We start from the raw sequence: 20661 nt of genomic DNA, 5'->3' as shown, positions 1-20661 counted from the left end.
TTTGCACACCTTATTACAACTTTTGACCACAAGGTGGCGTTGCCCGAAAACTTTTTGAGTACCTTCAGGGCATGGAGCAGAAGACACATACCGAGTTTTGTAATGATACACTAATGCATTCGTTAAGTGTAACATTAGCATTTTATTCCCTAATACTGCATTGAAGTCAATGGGTATTTCATGTTTTGTTCTATTATAGCGCCACCAAGAGGCACAATCCCACCATTTTTTTAATTTGTCCTCAGTATGAGCCCATACATATACGTGTCGAGTTTGGTGAAAATATCTCATTTTGTTTTGGAGTTATAAACATTTACATGAAAAAACACGAAAAAAATGACTGACACCTGACTTTGATGGGATTTTACTACCCCTTACTATCAATATTTTGAGATTTGGGCATTAACGTAGAGCTATCGACCTATGTTTCCGAACTTCTGAGGCTGGTTTCGTCTCGATCGGACTAGCGGTTTTGAAGATATCAGCTAATGTTTTTTAAGCACTAAATTACAATGCTGCGCAAACCATACGCCGAAACCTGGCAAGTCTGGTATTATTGGACTCGGCAAGGATTCAGGAGACAAAAAAAGTTACTCCCATCCAAATATGTCAACCACACCCAAAGATATAAGCTTTTGGGGAAAAAAATTCTCCACTAGGTGGCGCTGTTTCGAAACATCTCAGGCTACTTCAGGGCATGGTGGTGATGACCCATACCAAGTTTCGTAACAATCTGTTCATGCGTTCATAAAATACAGCATTTTAGCACATAATTCAAAATGGCCGACAGCCAAAAAGGCAGACCTAGTAAACTTGGATATCAGTTGACTCGACATGACTCCCCGTATCTAAGCAGATACATTTTATGATTTTTGGATAAATGGTTTAGAAGTTATAAGCCAAAATAGCCCTTTTTTGTATCTCCGGACCAGTAGGGTGCACTGCGCCGAAACACTGCATGTTGCCTCAGGTCATGCTTGTGATGACATGTACCAAGTTTGGTTTGAATACGATAAAGCGTTGCAGAGATATGGCCTTTAGTGTGCTTTTGCAACCTCTACGTAAAATTTGTTCGCACATTTATCGTAAACGATTTGAAGAATCAACATGAATTCCATAACTTTTTGTCACCATGGTCTGAAGATGATCTGGTTCAATTTTCGTGCAAATCAGATGAACCGTCTAGGACGAGTTCGAAAAAGTAGTTTTTTTGGAAAATTAAAAATGGCGGGTAATTTTTATGACGCAAAACAATTTCATAGGGTGCAATCAAATCGGCTTGAGGCAAGGAGTCAGAGAAAATTTGGATTTTGTTTCTAGCCCTTTTAGTTCAGGAGTTATTAGCATAAACATGAGTGCAACTTTGGACAGTTGGTGGCGCTAGAGGGATTGAGTTAGAGACTCAAAATTTGTTATATTGACAGTTGTGACTGTCCTTTATATGTGTGCCAGATTTCATCATGTTCCCGCGAGCGGTTCTATGGGCTGCCATTGACTTGTGAGCGGAAGAAGAATAATAATAAATATAGCTGCAAGCAGCCATTATCGGGGCCAAGCGCAAAGAAGAAGACAAGACATGCCAGCATGGCTGGAAGTCTCAAGCCAACTGCAACAATGAGCCATTAAGGACCTATTAAGTTGATTTTAGGCAAAATAGCAGTCAAATTTTAAATACAGTCAATAATAATGGTTTAATGGTTTATCACTTTCGACCAATAGATGTCACTGTTACGAAACTGATGTGGTTTAGTCAGATTGAGATGACAATGACACATGCAAAGTTTGGTGTCAATATGTCAAAGCATTGCAGAGATACAGCCTCAAGAGTAATTTTTGCATCATGGCTCAACTCTGTTGCAGTGGTATATGAAAACTGTTTTGTCTATCAATCCGAAATCCATAAGTATTTGTCAGCATGGTCTGAAGACGATACGGATCAATTTTGGTGAAAATCGGACAAACGGTCTAGGATGAGTTTGAAAAAGTAGATTTTTAACAAATAACAAGATGGAGCACAGATATGTTTGCAAAATATGGCAAAATTGGTATCTATCTTCTCGGCATGAGCCAATGAATGTATTATGACCAGTCTCATTACAATAGGCTAATTTAATCAAAAGTTATTAGCATTTTTGTACATTTTATTACAACTTTTGACCACAAGGTGGCGCTGCCCCGAAACTTTTTGAATATCTTCGGGACATAGAGCGGAAGACACATACCGAGTTTTGTAACGATACACTAGTGCATTCTTAAATTATAGCATTAGCATTTTAAACCGTAATACTGCATTGAAGTCAATGGGAATTTCATGTTTTGTTTTATTATAGCGCCACCAAGAGGCACAATCCCACCAATTTTTTTATGTGTCCTCGTAGTGAGCCCATACATATGTGTGTCAAGTTTGGTGAAAATATTTCATTTTGTTTTGGAGTTATAGACATTTATATGAAAAAACACGTAAAAAATGACTGACACCTGACTTTGATTGGATTTTACTACCCCTTACTATCAATATTTTGAGATTTGGGCATTAGCGTATAGCTATCGACCTATGTTTCCGAACTTCTGAGGCTGGTTTCGTCTCGATCGGACTAGCGGTTTCGAAGATATCAGCAAATGTTTTTTAAGCACTAAATTACAACTCTGCGCAAACCATATGCCGAAACCTGGCAAGTCTGGTATCGTTGGAGTCGGCAAGGATTCAGGAGACCAAAAAACACACTCCCATCAAAATATGTCAACCACACCCAAAGTTATAAGCGTTTGAAAAAAAAAATTCTCCACTAGGTGGCGCTGTTTCGAAACTTCTCAGGCTACTTCAGGGCATCGTGGTGATGACCCATACCAAGTTTCATAACAATCTGTTCATGCGTTCATAAAATACAGCATTTTTGCACATAATTCAAAATGGCCGACATCCAAAATGGCCGACATGGTAAAATTGGATATCAGTCGACTCGGCATGACGCCCTGAATCTAATGAGACCAATTTTATGATTTTTGGATAAACGGTTCAGAAGTTATAAGCCAAAATAGGCATTTTTCATATCTCCGGACAGGTAGGTGGCGCTGCGCCGAAACGCTGCATGTTGCTTCAAGTCATGCTTGTGATGACATGTACCAAGGTTGGTTTGAATACGATAAAGCGTTGCGGAGATATAGCCTTTAGTGTGTTTTTGCAACCTCCACGTAAAATTTGTTTGTGCGTTTATTGAAAACGATTGGACGAATCAACTTGAATTCCATAACTTTTTGTCAACATGCTCTGAAGATGATCTGTTTCAATTTTCGTGAAAATCGGAGCAACGGCCTAGGAGGAGTTCGAAAAAGTAGGTTTTTCAGAAAATTCAAAATGGCGGGAAAATTTGCATACCGGAAAATGACATCATAGGGTGAAATCGAATCGGCTTGAGCCAAGGAATCCGATGAAAAAAGAATTTTGTTTCTAGCCCTTAGGGGTCAAAAGTTATAAGCATAAATATGAGTGAAACTTTGGACAGGTGGTGGCGCTAGAGGGATTGAGTTAGAGGCACCAAATTTGCTATAGTGACAGCTCAGACTGGCCTCTATGAGTGTGCCAAATTTCACAACTTTTTACCATACGGTTCTATGGGCTGCCAGAGACTCCTATGGCGGAAGAAAAAGAAGAAGAAGAAGCAGAATAATAATAATAGGAACACTAACAATTTCAATAGGTGCCTCCGCACCTTCGGTGCTTGGCCCCTAAATATAGCTGCAAGCAGCCATTATCGGGGCCAAGCGCAAAGAAGAAGACAAGACATGCCAGCATGCCTGGAAGTCTCAAGCCAACTGCAACAATGAGCCATTAAGGACCTATTAAGTTGATTTTAGGCAAAATAGCAGTCAAATTTTAAATACAGTCAATAATAATGGTTTAATGGTTTATCACTTTCGACCAATAGGTGTCACTGTTACGAAACTGATGTGGTTTAGTCAGATTGAGATGACAATGACACATGCAAAGTTTGGTGTCAATATGTCAAAGCATTGCAGAGATACAGCCTCAAGAGTAATTTTTGCATCATGGCTCAACTCTGTTGCAGTGGTATATGAAAACTGTTTTGTCTATCAATCCGAAATCCATAACTATTTGTCAGCATGGTCTGAAGACGATACGGATCAATTTTGGTGAAAATCGGACAAACGGTCTAGGATGAGTTTGAAAAAGTAGGTTTTTAACAAATAACAAGACGGAGGACAGATAGGTTTGCAAAATATGGCACAATTGGTATCCATGTTCTCGGCATGAGCCATTGACTGTATTATGACCAGTTTCATTACAATGGGTTAATTTAATCAAAAGTTATTCGCATTTCTGTACATTTTATTACAACTTTTGACCACAAGGTGGCGCTACCCCGAAACTTTTTGAGTATCTTCAGGACATGGAGCGGAAGACACATACCGAGTTTTGTAACGATACGCTAATGCATTCGTAAATTATAGCATTAGCATTTTAAACCATAATACTGCATTGAAGTCAATGGGAATTTCATGTTTTGTTTTATTATAGCGCCACCAAGAGGCACAATCCCACCAATTTTTTTATGTGTCCTCATAGTGAGCCCATACATATGTGTGTCAAGTTTGGTGAAAATATCTCATTTTGTTTTGGAGTTATAGACATTTATATGAAAAAACACGTAAAAAAGGACTGACACCTGACTTTGATTGGATTTTACTACCCCTTACTATCAATATTTTGAGATTTGGGCATTAGCGTATAGCTATCGACCTATGTTTCCGAACTTCTGAGGCTGGTTTCGTCTCGATCGGACTAGCGGTTTCGAAGATATCAGCAAATGTTTTTTAAGCACTAAATTACAACTCTGCGCAAACCATATGCCGAAACCTGGCAAGTCTGGTATCGTTGGAGTCGGCAAGGATTCAGGAGACCAAAAAACACACTCCCATCAAAATATGTCAACCACACCCAAAGTTATAAGCGTTTGAAAAAAAAAATTCTCCACTAGGTGGCGCTGTTTCGAAACTTCTCAGGCTACTTCAGGGCATCGTGGTGATGACCCATACCAAGTTTCATAACAATCTGTTCATGCGTTCATAAAATACAGCATTTTTGCACATAATTCAAAATGGCCGACATCCAAAATGGCCGACATGGTAAAATTGGATATCAGTCGACTCGGCATGACGCCCTGAATCTAATGAGACCAATTTTATGATTTTTGGATAAACGGTTCAGAAGTTATAAGCCAAAATAGGCATTTTTCGTATCTCCGGACAGGTAGGTGGCGCTGCGCCGAAACGCTGCATGTTGCTTCAAGTCATGCTTGTTATGACATGTACCAAGGTTGGTTTGAATACGATAAAGCGTTGCGGAGATATAGCCTTTAGTGTGTTTTTGCAACCTCCACGTAAAATTTGTTTGTGCGTTTATTGAAAACGATTGGACGAATCAACTTGAATTCCATAACTTTTTGTCAACATGCTCTGAAGATGATCTGTTTCAATTTTCGTGAAAATCGGAGCAACGGCCTAGGAGGAGTTCGAAAAAGTAGGTTTTTCAGAAAATTCAAAATGGCGGGAAAATTTGCATACCGGAAAATGACATCATAGGGTGAAATCGAATCGGCTTGAGCCAAGGAATCCGATGAAAAAAGAATTTTGTTTCTAGCCCTTAGGGGTCAAAAGTTATAAGCATAAATATGAGTGAAACTTTGGACAGGTGGTGGCGCTAGAGGGATTGAGTTAGAGGCACCAAATTTGCTATAGTGACAGCTCAGACTGGCCTCTATGAGTGTGCCAAATTTCACAACTTTTTACCATACGGTTCTATGGGCTGCCAGAGACTCCTATGGCGGAAGAAGAAGAAGAAGAAGCAGAATAATAATAGGAACACTAACGATTTCAATAGGTGCCTCCGCACCTTCGGTGCTTGGCCCCTAATAAATATAGCTGCAAGCAGCCATTATCGGGGCCAAGCGCAAAGAAGAAGACAAGACATGCCAGCATGGCTGGAAGTCTCAAGCCAACTGCAACAATGAGCCATTAAGGACCTATTAAGTTGATTTTAGGCAAAATAGCAGTCAAATTTTAAATACAGTCAATAATAATGGTTTAATGGTTTATCACTTTCGACCAATAGGTGTCACTGTTACGAAACTGATGTGGTTTAGTCAGATTGAGATGACAATGACACATGCAAAGTTTGGTGTCAATATGTCAAAGCATTGCAGAGATACAGCCTCAAGAGTCATTTTTGCATCATGGCTCAACTCTGTTGCAGTGGTATATGAAAACTGTTTTGTCTATCAATCCGAAATCCATAAGTATTTGTCAGCATGGTCTGAAGACGATACGGATCAATTTTGGTGAAAATCGGACAAACGGTCTAGGATGAGTTTGAAAAAGTAGATTTTTAACAAATAACAAGATGGAGCACAGATATGTTTGCAAAATATGGCAAAATTGGTATCTATCTTCTCGGCATGAGCCAATGAATGTATTATGACCAGTCTCATTACAATAGGCTAATTTAATCAAAAGTTATTAGCATTTTTGTACATTTTATTACAACTTTTGACCACAAGGTGGCGCTGCCCCGAAACTTTTTGAATATCTTCGGGACATAGAGCGGAAGACACATACCGAGTTTTGTAACGATACACTAGTGCATTCTTAAATTATAGCATTAGCATTTTAAACCGTAATACTGCATTGAAGTCAATGGGAATTTCATGTTTTGTTTTATTATAGCGCCACCAAGAGGCACAATCCCACCAATTTTTTTATGTGTCCTCGTAGTGAGCCCATACATATGTGTGTCAAGTTTGGTGAAAATATTTCATTTTGTTTTGGAGTTATAGACATTTATATGAAAAAACACGTAAAAAAGGACTGACACCTGACTTTGATTGGATTTTACTACCCCTTACTATCAATATTTTGAGATTTGGGCATTAGCGTATAGCTATCGACCTATGTTTCCGAACTTCTGAGGCTGGTTTCGTCTCGATCGGACTAGCGGTTTCGAAGATATCAGCAAATGTTTTTTAAGCACTAAATTACAACTCTGCGCAAACCATATGCCGAAACCTGGCAAGTCTGGTATCGTTGGAGTCGGCAAGGATTCAGGAGACCAAAAAACACACTCCCATCAAAATATGTCAACCACACCCAAAGTTATAAGCGTTTGAAAAAAAAAATTCTCCACTAGGTGGCGCTGTTTCGAAACTTCTCAGGCTACTTCAGGGCATCGTGGTGATGACCCATACCAAGTTTCATAACAATCTGTTCATGCGTTCATAAAATACAGCATTTTTGCACATAATTCAAAATGGCCGACATCCAAAATGGCCGACATGGTAAAATTGGATATCAGTCGACTCGGCATGACGCCCTGAATCTAATGAGACCAATTTTATGATTTTTGGATAAACGGTTCAGAAGTTATAAGCCAAAATAGGCATTTTTCGTATCTCCGGACAGGTAGGTGGCGCTGCGCCGAAACGCTGCATGTTGCTTCAAGTCATGCTTGTGATGACATGTACCAAGGTTGGTTTGAATACGATAAAGCGTTGCGGAGATATAGCCTTTAGTGTGTTTTTGCAACCTCCACGTAAAATTTGTTTGTGCGTTTATTGAAAACGATTGGACGAATCAACTTGAATTCCATAACTTTTTGTCAACATGCTCTGAAGATGATCTGTTTCAATTTTCGTGAAAATCGGAGCAACGGCCTAGGAGGAGTTCGAAAAAGTAGGTTTTTCAGAAAATTCAAAATGGCGGGAAAATTTGCATACCGGAAAATGACATCATAGGGTGAAATCGAATCGGCTTGAGCCAAGGAATCCGATGAAAAAAGAATTTTGTTTCTAGCCCTTAGGGGTCAAAAGTTATAAGCATAAATATGAGTGAAACTTTGGACAGGTGGTGGCGCTAGAGGGATTGAGTTAGAGGCACCAAATTTGCTATAGTGACAGCTCAGACTGGCCTCTATGAGTGTGCCAAATTTCACAACTTTTTACCATACGGTTCTATGGGCTGCCAGAGACTCCTATGGCGGAAGAAGAAGAAGAAGAAGAAGAAGAAGAAGAAGAAGAAGAAGCAGAATAATAAATATAGCTGCAAGCAGCCATTATCGGGGCCAAGCGCAAAGAAGAAGACAAGACATGCCAGCATGGCTGGAAGTCTCAAGCCAACTGCAACAATGAGCCATTAAGGACCTATTAAGTTGATTTTAGGCAAAATAGCAGTCAAATTTTAAATACAGTCAATAATAATGGTTTAATGGTTTATCACTTTCGACCAATAGGTGTCACTGTTACGAAACTGATGTGGTTTAGTCAGATTGAGATGACAATGACACATGCAAAGTTTGGTGTCAATATGTCAAAGCATTGCAGAGATACAGCCTCAAGAGTCATTTTTGCATCATGGCTCAACTCTGTTGCAGTGGTATATGAAAACTGTTTTGTCTATCAATCCGAAATCCATAAGTATTTGTCAGCATGGTCTGAAGACGATACGGATCAATTTTGGTGAAAATCGGACAAACGGTCTAGGATGAGTTTGAAAAAGTAGATTTTTAACAAATAACAAGATGGAGCACAGATATGTTTGCAAAATATGGCAAAATTGGTATCTCTCTTCTCGGCATGAGCCAATGAATGTATTATGACCAGTCTCATTACAATAGGCTAATTTAATCAAAAGTTATTAGCATTTTTGTACATTTTATTACAACTTTTGACCACAAGGTGGCGCTGCCCCGAAACTTTTTGAATATCTTCGGGACATAGAGCGGAAGACACATACCGAGTTTTGTAATGATAGACTAGTGCATTCTTAAATTATAGCATTAGCATTTTAAACCGTAATACTGCATTGAAGTCAATGGGAATTTCATGTTTTGTTTTATTATAGCGCCACCAAGAGGCACAATCCCACCAATTTTTTTATGTGTCCTCGTAGTGAGCCCATACATATGTGTGTCAAGTTTGGTGAAAATATTTCATTTTGTTTTGGAGTTATAGACATTTATATGAAAAAACACGTAAAAAATGACTGACACCTGACTTTGATTGGATTTTACTACCCCTTACTATCAATATTTTGAGATTTGGGCATTAGCGTATAGCTATCGACCTATGTTTCCGAACTTCTGAGGCTGGTTTCGTCTCGATCGGACTAGCGGTTTCGAAGATATCAGCAAATGTTTTTTAAGCACTAAATTACAACTCTGCGCAAACCATATGCCGAAACCTGGCAAGTCTGGTATCGTTGGAGTCGGCAAGGATTCAGGAGACCAAAAAACACACTCCCATCAAAATATGTCAACCACACCCAAAGTTATAAGCGTTTGAAAAAAAAAATTCTCCACTAGGTGGCGCTGTTTCGAAACTTCTCAGGCTACTTCAGGGCATCGTGGTGATGACCCATACCAAGTTTCATAACAATCTGTTCATGCGTTCATAAAATACAGCATTTTTGCACATAATTCAAAATGGCCGACATCCAAAATGGCCGACATGGTAAAATTGGATATCAGTCGACTCGGCATGACGCCCTGAATCTAATGAGACCAATTTTATGATTTTTGGATAAACGGTTCAGAAGTTATAAGCCAAAATAGGCATTTTTCGTATCTCCGGACAGGTAGGTGGCGCTGCGCCGAAACGCTGCATGTTGCTTCAAGTCATGCTTGTGATGACATGTACCAAGGTTGGTTTGAATACGATAAAGCGTTGCGGAGATATAGCCTTTAGTGTGTTTTTGCAACCTCCACGTAAAATTTGTTTGTGCGTTTATTGAAAACGATTGGACGAATCAACTTGAATTCCATAACTTTTTGTCAACATGCTCTGAAGATGATCTGTTTCAATTTTCGTGAAAATCGGAGCAACGGCCTAGGAGGAGTTCGAAAAAGTAGGTTTTTCAGAAAATTCAAAATGGCGGGAAAATTTGCATACCGGAAAATGACATCATAGGGTGAAATCGAATCGGCTTGAGCCAAGGAATCCGATGAAAAAAGAATTTTGTTTCTAGCCCTTAGGGGTCAAAAGTTATAAGCATAAATATGAGTGAAACTTTGGACAGGTGGTGGCGCTAGAGGGATTGAGTTAGAGGCACCAAATTTGCTATAGTGACAGCTCAGACTGGCCTCTATGAGTGTGCCAAATTTCACAACTTTTTACCATACGGTTCTATGGGCTGCCAGAGACTCCTATGGCGGAAGAAGAAGAAGAAGAAGAAGCAGAATAATAATAGGAACACTAACGATTTCAATAGGTGCCTCCGCACCTTCGGTGCTTGGCCCCTAATAATAGGAACACTAACGATTTCAATAGGTGCCTCCGCACCTTCGGTGCTTGGCCCCTAAATATAGCTGCAAGCAGCCATTATCGGGGCCAAGCGCAAAGAAGAAGACAAGACATGCTAGCATGGCTGGAAGTCTCAAGCCAACTGCAACAATGAGCCATTAAGGACCTATTAAGTTGATTTTAGGCAAAATAGCAGTCAAATTTTAAATACAGTCAATAATAATGGTTTAATGGTTTATCACTTTCGACCAATAGGTGTCACTGTTACGAAACTGATGTGGTTTAGTCAGATTGAGATGACAATGACACATGCAAAGTTTGGTGTCAATATGTCAAAGCATTGCAGAGATACAGCCTCAAGAGTAATTTTTGCATCACGGCTCAACTCTGTTGCAGTGGTATATGAAAACTGTTTTGTCTATCAATCCGAAATCCATAACTATTTGTCAGCATGGTCTGAAGACGATACGGATCAATTTTGGTGAAAATCGGACAAACGGTCTAGGATGAGTTTGAAAAAGTAGATTTTTAACAAATAACAAGATGGAGCACAGATATGTTTGCAAAATATGGCAAAATTGGTATCTATCTTCTCGGCATGAGCCAATGAATGTATTATGACCAGTCTCATTACAATAGGCTAATTTAATCAAAAGTTATTAGCATTTTTGTACATTTTATTACAACTTTTGACCACAAGGTGGCGCTGCCCCGAAACTTTTTGAATATCTTCGGGACATAGAGCGGAAGACACATACCGAGTTTTGTAATGATACACTAGTGCATTCTTAAATTATAGCATTAGCATTTTAAACCGTAATACTGCATTGAAGTCAATGGGAATTTCATGTTTTGTTTTATTATAGCGCCACCAAGAGGCACAATCCCACCAATTTTTTTATGTGTCCTCGTAGTGAGCCCATACATATGTGTGTCAAGTTTGGTGAAAATATTTCATTTTGTTTTGGAGTTATAGACATTTATATGAAAAAACACGTAAAAAATGACTGACACCTGACTTTGATTGGATTTTACTACCCCTTACTATCAATATTTTGACATTTGGGCATTAGCGTATAGCTATCGACCTATGTTTCCGAACTTCTGAGGCTGGTTTCGTCTCGATCGGACTAGCGGTTTTGAAGATATCAGCAAATGTTTTTTAAGCGCTAAATTACAACGCTGCGCAAACCATATGCCGAAACTGGGCATGTCTTGTATCGTTGGACTCGGCAAGGATTCAGGAGCCCAAAAAAGCTACTCCCATCAAAATTTTTCACTCACACCCAAAGTTATAAGCGTTTGAAAAAAAAGAATTATCCACTAGGTGGCGCTGTTTCGAAACTTCTCAGGCTACTTCAGGGCATCGTGGTGATGACCCATACCAAGTTTCGTAACAATCCGTTCATGCGTTCATAAAATACAGCATTTTTGCACATAATTCAAAATGGCCGACATCCAAAATGGCCGACATGGTAAAATTGGATATCAGTCGACTCGGCATGACGCCCTGAATCTAATGAGACCAATTTTATGATTTTTGGATAAACGGTTCAGAAGTTATAAGCCAAAATATGCATTTTTCGTATCTCCGGACCAGTAGATGGCGCTGCGCCGAAACGCTGCATGTTGCTTCAGGTCATGCTTGTGATGACATGTACCAAGTTTGGTTTGAATACGATAAAGCGTTGTGGAGATATAGCCTTTAGTGTGTTTTTGCAACCTCTACGTAAAATTTGTTTGTGCGTTTATTGAAAACGATTGGACGAATCAACTTAAATTCCATAACTTTTTGTCAGCATGCTATGAAGATGATCTGTTTCAATTTTCATGAAAATCGGAGCAACGGCCTAGGAGGAGTTAGAAAAAGTAGGTTTTTCAGAAAATTCAAAATGGCGGGAAAATTTGCATACCGGAAAATGACATCATAGGGTGAAATCGAATCGGCTTGAGCCAAGGAATCCGATGAAAAAAGAATTTTGTTTCTAGCCCTTAGGGGTCAAAAGTTATAAGCATAAATATGAGTGAAACTTTGGACAGGTGGTGGCGCTAGAGAGATTGAGTTAGAGGCACCAAATTTGCTATAGTGACAGCTCAGACTGGCCTCTATGAGTGTGCCAAATTTCACAACTTTTTACCATACGGTTCTATGGGCTGCCAGAGACTCCTATGGCGGAAAAAGAAGAAGAAGAAGAAGAAGAAGCAGAATAATAATAATAGGAACACTAACGATTTCAATAGGTGCCTCCGCACCTTCGGTGCTTGGCCCCTAATAATAGGAACACTAACGATTTCAATAGGTGCCTCCGCACCTTCGGTGCTTGGCCCCTAATAACCTACTATTTATATTCTATTCAGGACGGAGTCCTGTGAGCTCTTCAAACTGAATACGTGATCCGTTTTAACCATAAGAGGGCGCTGTTGCTTAATAAATATAAATTTCAACTGACAGTATCTGACGTTTATACATACTATGTCTCTTTGCTGCTGGTGTCTTCTCTGTGCTCCTTTGTGGTTAATCTCGATAATGGCAGATTTGGAGGTGCCCTCCTGTGAAGATATAAGTTTCACATCATCATTCTGAGTTTCAAAAGGGAAAGCATTGAAAGCATTTACATTGACATATTATTAGCAAGCAGTATAACCTGAAGGAAGATAAGAATGTCAAAGTGGAATCCTAAGACTGCACTGCTACGATATACCATGACGCAGAATGGACGTGAAGTTTGACTGTATGGTGCTCAGAGATAGTGCTGGCCAACACCCTGGGGAAGCCCTTTGGTATTAAGGAGGGGTGTTTATCTGGCCCTATGACCTCATCCAAGGAATTCCCTCATAATAAATGGCAGCAACTGCTAGTTTCTCGCCCCCAGCCCACATACCAAGGATACTTTCCGATGTTCTGCTCTAGTTTGTTCTCTAATGTTAAATGTATGGAAAGGAAAGCTTTCGTCATGCTTGGTTTCTTTTTTTTAATTGAAGTCAGCTATTTTCAAGGCAAGTTCTGAAAGTTAATTCTGCGGTGGAGATTTCTAGATAACACGAACACAACTCAAACTATTTTTAATCCCCACACAGCCTGAGTCACATTTGTGTCATGGAATGTCAGGTTGCCACAACAAGGTCTACTTTTGTTTTGTTGTTCAGTAAAAAAAAAAAAACACACATCCTTAAAAACAAGATACATTTAGAGAAGTACAATTGTGTAAGATAAATGTTCATTAACATTCAGAATTTTGGGGTGTTTTTGTATTTATTTGATCACAAAATATAGTAAAAACAGTAATATTGTGAAATATAATTACAGTTTAAAATAACTGTTTTCTATTTTAATGTTTTTAAAAATGTAATTTATTTACTCCAGTCTTCAGAGTCACATGATCCTTCACAAATCATTCTAATATATTGTCTGATACGTTTTCTTCAAGACAGAACATGATGATACATTTTCTTTTTGAGGACAAAATTGCTATTCAAAATTCACTCTTTTCAAAGTTGCATAATGCTTTTAAGACTAATGGATTCTTTTCAAGATGTCTATCAAATGCAGAAGCATGGCCACTAGTGAAAAAAAGGCATTTGATGCCTCAGCAGGCCCTAGAGAGCTGAGCTAGGAGCTAGCAGGCTGCATATATTGTGCAACTGTATATGGCTTTTCTGTTTACCCTGTCTGCTATAGAAACATGGTGTTACAGACGCTGTAAGGACTAGTAAGATGACAATATAACCACATCCTGCCTTCCCCCAGCAACAGATACAGCAAACGTTGGTGGCTTACAGTGAACTTATAGAAATTTGAAAAATGCTGGCTCACAGAACATGTGACTGCTAACATAAGGTGACTAGATTTCTGAAAAGGAAACCAGGGACATTTCCTAGTTCAGTGATCAAAATCCTAGGTCAAAATAACATTGCAATCTCAATTGTTATTATCCATAAAAAAATATATATATTGTCGGTTGAGTTCCATATACTATGATTATATTTAAATAAATTACGATGTTTGTAGGTCCAAATGGTTTTAATATAATTCACCAAAATATCACACTATTAAAAATGGTACATAGTAACCAATGCACCAGTATTATATTATAACAAAATTGTTTGTTATAACTAAAACCTTTTTTTAAATTCTTGTGTTTTTGGAAATTGATCTATAACTATTCCTAATTAGGCATATTATTTTGGATTTTAGGCTCATTTTAAGCACATACAATTGTTAAAAGTGCAATACAATAAGGTTAACATGAACTAACCATGAATAATTTTTCTAAAGCATGAATTAATCTTATTTAATATTTAAACATTTACTAGTAAATTACTAAAATCAAATGTATCTGTTTATATGAATGGATTGAACAAACATGAACTAATAAATAAATAGCTGTAGATTTATTAACTAACATTAACAAAGATGAATAAACACTGTACAATGTATTGCTCATTGTGAGTTAATGCCTTAGCTAATGTAAACTAATAGAACTAATACAATGTATTAATATCTGAGTGTGCTACTGCAAGTTATGATGCATGTGTGGGAGAATTACTGCAAAGTACATGTGCAAAGACCACCTTTTTACTCACCTTAATGAGAAGCTCTCTGCTGAGGGAGTAATTATTGTCATCTGAGAAGATTTCAGACAGCTCTTGGAAAATACGATAGCTTTCCCTGTAAGCAGAAGAAAACAGCTTGAGTCATAATCTGTCAAATCTATGTGAAATCCAAACACTGTAATTAGCTAGCATTAAATCTCCTCTGCCCCCCCCCCCATCTCCAAATGCTCCACTATAAAACAAGCCTTTCATAAAGCTGTTTAAGCTGATTCAGCTTCAACTAGAGTCTTAACTATTCTTAACTAGAGTCAACTAGTATGACTGAACACATCAGAAGCTAGCACAAACTAGGCATGCTACTATTAATCAGTGGCTAATGCTAATGCTAAAGCATTATCTGGCTAATCATTGCTGACAGAAATCCCGACAGACTCGTCTCTTACCGGGACACATCATCCCAGGTCCTCCTCAGTCTATGGATGGCATTACTCTGCAAGGCGGACAGGATGGCTTTCAGAGAGGAAAAGCTCTTCAGGATACGACATTTCTGATGGCAAGATAAACAAACAGATGTTCATGAACTACAAATACTTAAGGACTCCTTTTATTCAACGATAGTCTTAACAAAACAAAACATGATATATAAGCTGAAGTTTGCTTCTCTTTTAGCACTTTTATAATGACTTTATCTAAACTTGAAGTTTACTACGTCAGAAAAGCCATAGCCTACATATGGAGTTGGTTAAGTGATAAAAACGTCAAAGTGTATTGGTTTACAAATCATGTAGGTCATAAAATTATATAATCATAACATGAGGTATCGTGCAAGGAAACGGGTAAAAGGCTTTTATGAACGACAATCTGCCCACGTAATCATAATGTGTATGAAAAGGAATAAAAAGTAGTTGTTTTACTGCCACTAGTGTTCATTTCAGCAGTGCACTGTATGTAGGCCTATACGTATGTTTTTAGTTTTGCCAACATTTTAATAGAGGCATGTTTTCCCAATAAGTCTGTTGATTGATAATATCACATGACAAACAACAGTGATAGCAGTGTCTCACCCTGGCCACTTCTATCCAGTGTTCAATGCGCTTCGCTCTTTGAAATGGTCTGAGAGACCTGTTATCCAAGCAGGTGGCAATCACACAGTTGGTCACGCTGTTGAACTGAGCAACCGTGGCACGGATGGTGGGTGCCAGGTGCTCTTTGCCCTTTTTATCCCGCTGGGACCATATGCCACCCAAACAATGGTAGGGAACAACCCTCTTAAACAGCTCCTGTGAAAAACAACGAGTTTAGTCGCATTCACCGGTTTAATTCGATTTGAACCTTAAAAACGTTTTGCAGGACAACTTTATTTACCTTTATGATATTAAATAACATAGAAAAGTAAATACATTTCTCAGATTTAATTCTCTCAGCTGACCATAATGTTTAAATGATTCAAATTTACCAAAACCTGCTGACTAGCATATTTGGGCACAAATAATTAAGACAGATTGACAACATCTTGATGTCTTACCGCATCCATGACTGTTAACTGCTCAGCGACTAGGGCGGGACTGAAGGACATGAAGTGCGAGGGGGAGAATTCATCTTCCAAGCTGCTCTCCTCTGGTGTGGCAAAGGGGCAGGTGCACAGATCACCTGCAAAGAATAAGTGATAAGTTGTAACAGTCATTTTGAAAGACCATTTTTCAAATGTTCAAAGATTCAGTAATTCAGTGAAACGGTACCTTCAAGCTCAACCTCTGACTGTTGCCGATGCTGGAAGTGTTCCAGCAGGTTATGGGCTCGTCTCTCCAGGTCTGATCCAGAGAAGTTGAGTTGCAAGTAGGATATGAGGCTCTGCAGGCATCCGTGGTCTGGAGGGCTCCAGAAATCCTCCGAATACTGATCCAACCATGCACCCAGGATAGATGAGACAGTACTGTTGTACACATAAAATTACAGATGCACCCATATTAAAATTCTGGGAAATATAGGTAAGCCGATTACACTACTTTCATATGATAACAGATATGGTAAAAATGTAACAAATCACAACTTTTAAAAGCAGCTTTACTAAATTACTTGGGTTCATTTGAACAACATTAACCCCTGGTTTCCCAGACAAGGCTTAAGTCTAGTCCCAGACTAAAATGCATGTTTGAGCTGTTTTAACTAAAAGCAACGTGCACTGACGCATCTTAAAATATGCCACTGCCATTGTTTTGTCTCAAGATGCACACCAGTAATGTTTTTTTTTAATAAAAGTTACTTAAATGTCCTAAATAAGGCCTAATCTTGGCTTAGTCTAAGCCCTGTCTGTGAAACTGGGCCAAAATACTTACTTTTTAAGTTCTGTGTGGTCCTCTGAGGAGAGTTTTGGCTTGCCTGAGACTGGCTGATCATGCAGTTTGGCATACCTACATTAGATAAGAATGCATTTTATATAATATTGTAGTTTATGATTTAACATTTACAAAAGCACTAGGGGTTGATGGCCTGTTTACCTGTTAAGCAGCAGGTCCAACACTTGTTTGGTTGTGGCGAAAGCTCGGTAGGTGCAGAGGAAAATAGTGACATATGTATAGTCCTTTCCTTTGAACGCTGAAACCATGTACTCCACCAGTTTCTCCAGTGTTCCAGCCTTGATGGTCCGACCCTTGCAGGTCTCGTACAGGCTGAGGGCGGAGTCTGTCTCCACGCCCAACCATCGCTGCCCCTTACTAGCCGTCTGGTGGAGTTGCACCTTTCGGAGCGTGATGGTGTAGATAGCTCCGTCCTCTACCTCCTCTCCGATCTCCTGAACTGAGCTCTACAGATAAAGAGGGAAGAAGGATTTAATATTCTGGTCCTTATATTCTTAACAAACATTCTTCTATTATATATATATATATATATATATATATATATATATATATATATATATATATATATATATATATATATATATATATATATATATATATATATATATATATATATATATGCCTGTGATGGCAAAGCTGAATTTTCAGTCTTTAGTCTTTGGTCACATGATGTTGAATGCTTATTATTATCAAAGTTGAACACATTTTTCTGGAAACCATGATATATTTTTTATGATTCTTTGATAAATAGAAAGTTCAAAATATAACATTATAAATGTCTTGACTCACTTTTGATCAATTTATGCAATTCTTGCTGGGGAAAAAAAATCCTACCTCAAACGTTTGAACACTTGTGTACATAACCAGTTATATATTTATGGAACAATTTCACAAGTCACAAAAAATAAAATGTTGATGATGAATTTTTTGATAATAGCAAGCTTGGTACATTATAATACTTACAAAATAATGAAATTGATTTGAGTTAAATATTTTTTATTGTGTGATCAGAAGAAAAAAACTACACTAGAACATTTTAGAAAATATACAGTTAATATACACTCAAATATATCGGTTTTTGGTCATTTTGCAGGCATATTTGACTGCAGAATGTGGTTATCCAATCAGACTCAAGTATTCAAGAGAATCATGTAATAAGTCAAAGGTACAAAGGTATTACAAAGGTACATTCTTCCATTCAGTTTTACACAGAGTCTAAAATAGCGCAGCAAGGGCTTTAAGGGTGAGCCCGGGATTACTGTTTATTAAATCTAATCTAATCTAATCTAATCCACACACAGACAGCCTTAACAAAGTGTACAAGACCAAGAGTGTGGCTCTTTATCAGCCACTGTCACATGGCTACCCCAGCCCTTTAACTACACATCTTAAATGTGCACAAAGCAGTTAAGTTTCATGGATGAAGCATGATGCAATTGAAAACGTTTTTGGTCACCAGTGTCATTGTAAGAATGTGCTACATGTGATTCATTTATTTAGCAACAATAGGTCTGACACTTTTATTTGAGTCTAAATTCTCTCTTCAACCAACATTATTACCCAAAAAAGAATATAAAAGAATATAACTATGGTTTAATTCCATAGGTATCTACATAAAGCTAAACTGAGAAAGCCTGCAGCCAGTAATTTGAAAAAGGCTACTAACTCAAGTACTGTACCTGACGTCAGTATGGAAAGTAAGAGGGAACTCCCAGGGAACTGTGGGAAGTGACCGTGAGCTTTGCCTCAGGCAAAGAGCCAATCGTGTAAGGGTGTATCCTGAGTAAGTGTGGGTGTGAGTCAGTGCGTGGTCATTAGGATAGCTTTCTCTACAGGAGATTGGTTAAACAGACAACTCAACCCCAGCTCTCTGCTCAGGAGTAGCTATGGCAACAGACATACAAACACGGACGCCACAACATAACTTCCTTCAAATATTGCTGCAGTGATATTTTGGAAGCGCATCAATGGGCAAAAACGAGAACCAAGTTTCTTTCGTATTCCAGCTGAAATGTTGCACAAACCTGTAAAACACACAAAATGTTCAATGTCTGTATGCCACACATTTTCCCTCTGATGGTAACAATCATGGTGATGGAGATCTCATATTATATTATATTTGATCCATCCAGGGCTATAGGCATCGAAAAACCCTGGATGACATTATATTATATTACATTATAAATAGGAACTCGGTGAGCTTAAGAAAAGAAAATGGGGATGTAGACCACTTCACCAAAACAATAAAACAAAACAAAAAGTTAATCTACGCACATTCTGGGAAGCCCCTCTGACTCAGGTTGAAACTAGTGGGCAGTAGCAGGATCAGCCACAGAGACCTGAACAAAAAAAGCCTGACAACACAAGAGAACTGTAAAAGACCCTCTTTGACATCTGACATTTCAAAACAGAAACAGCACCTACTCTCATCTGTACTTTCTAAGGGAAAATCCAGCTCACAACTAGAGCGCCAGGAAAAGCATAACTAAATTTTTGTATGGTAAAAGAATATTGTTTAGCACTAATCACAGGCTCGCTTTTTACATTTATGTTGTGGTATATATAAGGTGATCAAAGCCACAAAAATCCCAGACTATGACAGAATGCATTAAACTCTGCTACGCATTGTGAACCCCTCGACTGCCTCTGAAAAAAGCCACACGGGTTCCTGTGAAAAGACAAAGAGTGCTGAAAAGTTACCACGTAACAACTTCCCTGCCAGATGCATCCTTCACAAACAATTCTTAGAACACATAAAAACAATGCAGAATTCCTGCTGTCAAAATCAAGGAGGAGTATATGTTAGAGGACAAGCCCTATTACGTGTACTTTTTAACATATTAACATTACAATACAAATCAAGAAAAACAAGACATGTTAAAAATAGACTATAATATCAACAGGCCATGTTTTTGCATTCAAAACGAAGAAATAATTAACATGACATGGCATGACTGTTCACACAAGTGTTTTTTAACAGCTACACGTGTACATTAAAAGTAATTTTTGAATGCAAAACTACCTTTTGAACATAGGAACGTGTTATGTGAATGCGCTACTCATGCAGTGAAATGCTGAAAAATTACCCTTCCAATTGTTTCCATTACCCTTTAAATTGTGCAAATTGAAATTGCGAATTGAACATATGCCCAATGGAAACACGTACATTTCGATATACAACATACTGTATTTATATCGCAAAAAAAGTTTGTTATGGTATTTTTGGGCAGAAGATGAGATGCAGTTCTTTATCAAACTCAAAGAATAACAATAATAGCTACACTGTAAAAAATTGTTTTGGTTTTTGTTGGTTTAACTTAAAAAAGTAAGTAACCTGGTTGCCTTAAAATTTTAAGTTTATTGAAATTAAAAATTTGAGTTGATACAATGAAGAAAATTTGTTTAATAAATAGAAACTCAAAATATTATTGTATCTGAACCAC

The 20661-nt window shown here is 38.2% G+C and overlaps 1 protein-coding gene across 3 annotated transcripts in view; it reads right to left on the bottom strand.

Moving 5' to 3' along the window:
• The window catches only part of ralgds (ral guanine nucleotide dissociation stimulator), a 43753-nt gene that overhangs the window by 8001 nt on the left and 15091 nt on the right, over window positions 1–20661 (bottom strand). For all 3 annotated transcript variants that reach the window (XM_067413564.1, XM_067413565.1, XM_067413563.1), the window contains exons 2-9: window positions 17360–17664; window positions 17198–17272; window positions 16601–16794; window positions 16387–16511; window positions 15926–16141; window positions 15305–15408; window positions 14892–14976; window positions 12780–12857 (exon numbers count right to left, since the gene is read on the bottom strand). In XM_067413564.1, the coding sequence (XP_067269665.1) occupies window positions 12780–12857; window positions 14892–14976; window positions 15305–15408; window positions 15926–16141; window positions 16387–16511; window positions 16601–16794; window positions 17198–17272; window positions 17360–17664 (1182 nt within the window). The remainder of the gene's footprint in view (window positions 1–12779; window positions 12858–14891; window positions 14977–15304; window positions 15409–15925; window positions 16142–16386; window positions 16512–16600; window positions 16795–17197; window positions 17273–17359; window positions 17665–20661) is intronic.

Source organism: Pseudorasbora parva, chromosome 13, assembly GCF_024679245.1.
Source record: "Pseudorasbora parva isolate DD20220531a chromosome 13, ASM2467924v1, whole genome shotgun sequence".
Classification (NCBI taxonomy): Eukaryota; Metazoa; Chordata; class Actinopteri; order Cypriniformes; family Gobionidae; genus Pseudorasbora; species Pseudorasbora parva.
The sequence above is the reverse complement of the archived record's forward strand: the minus strand, read 5'-3'. Positions and strand labels throughout refer to the sequence as shown.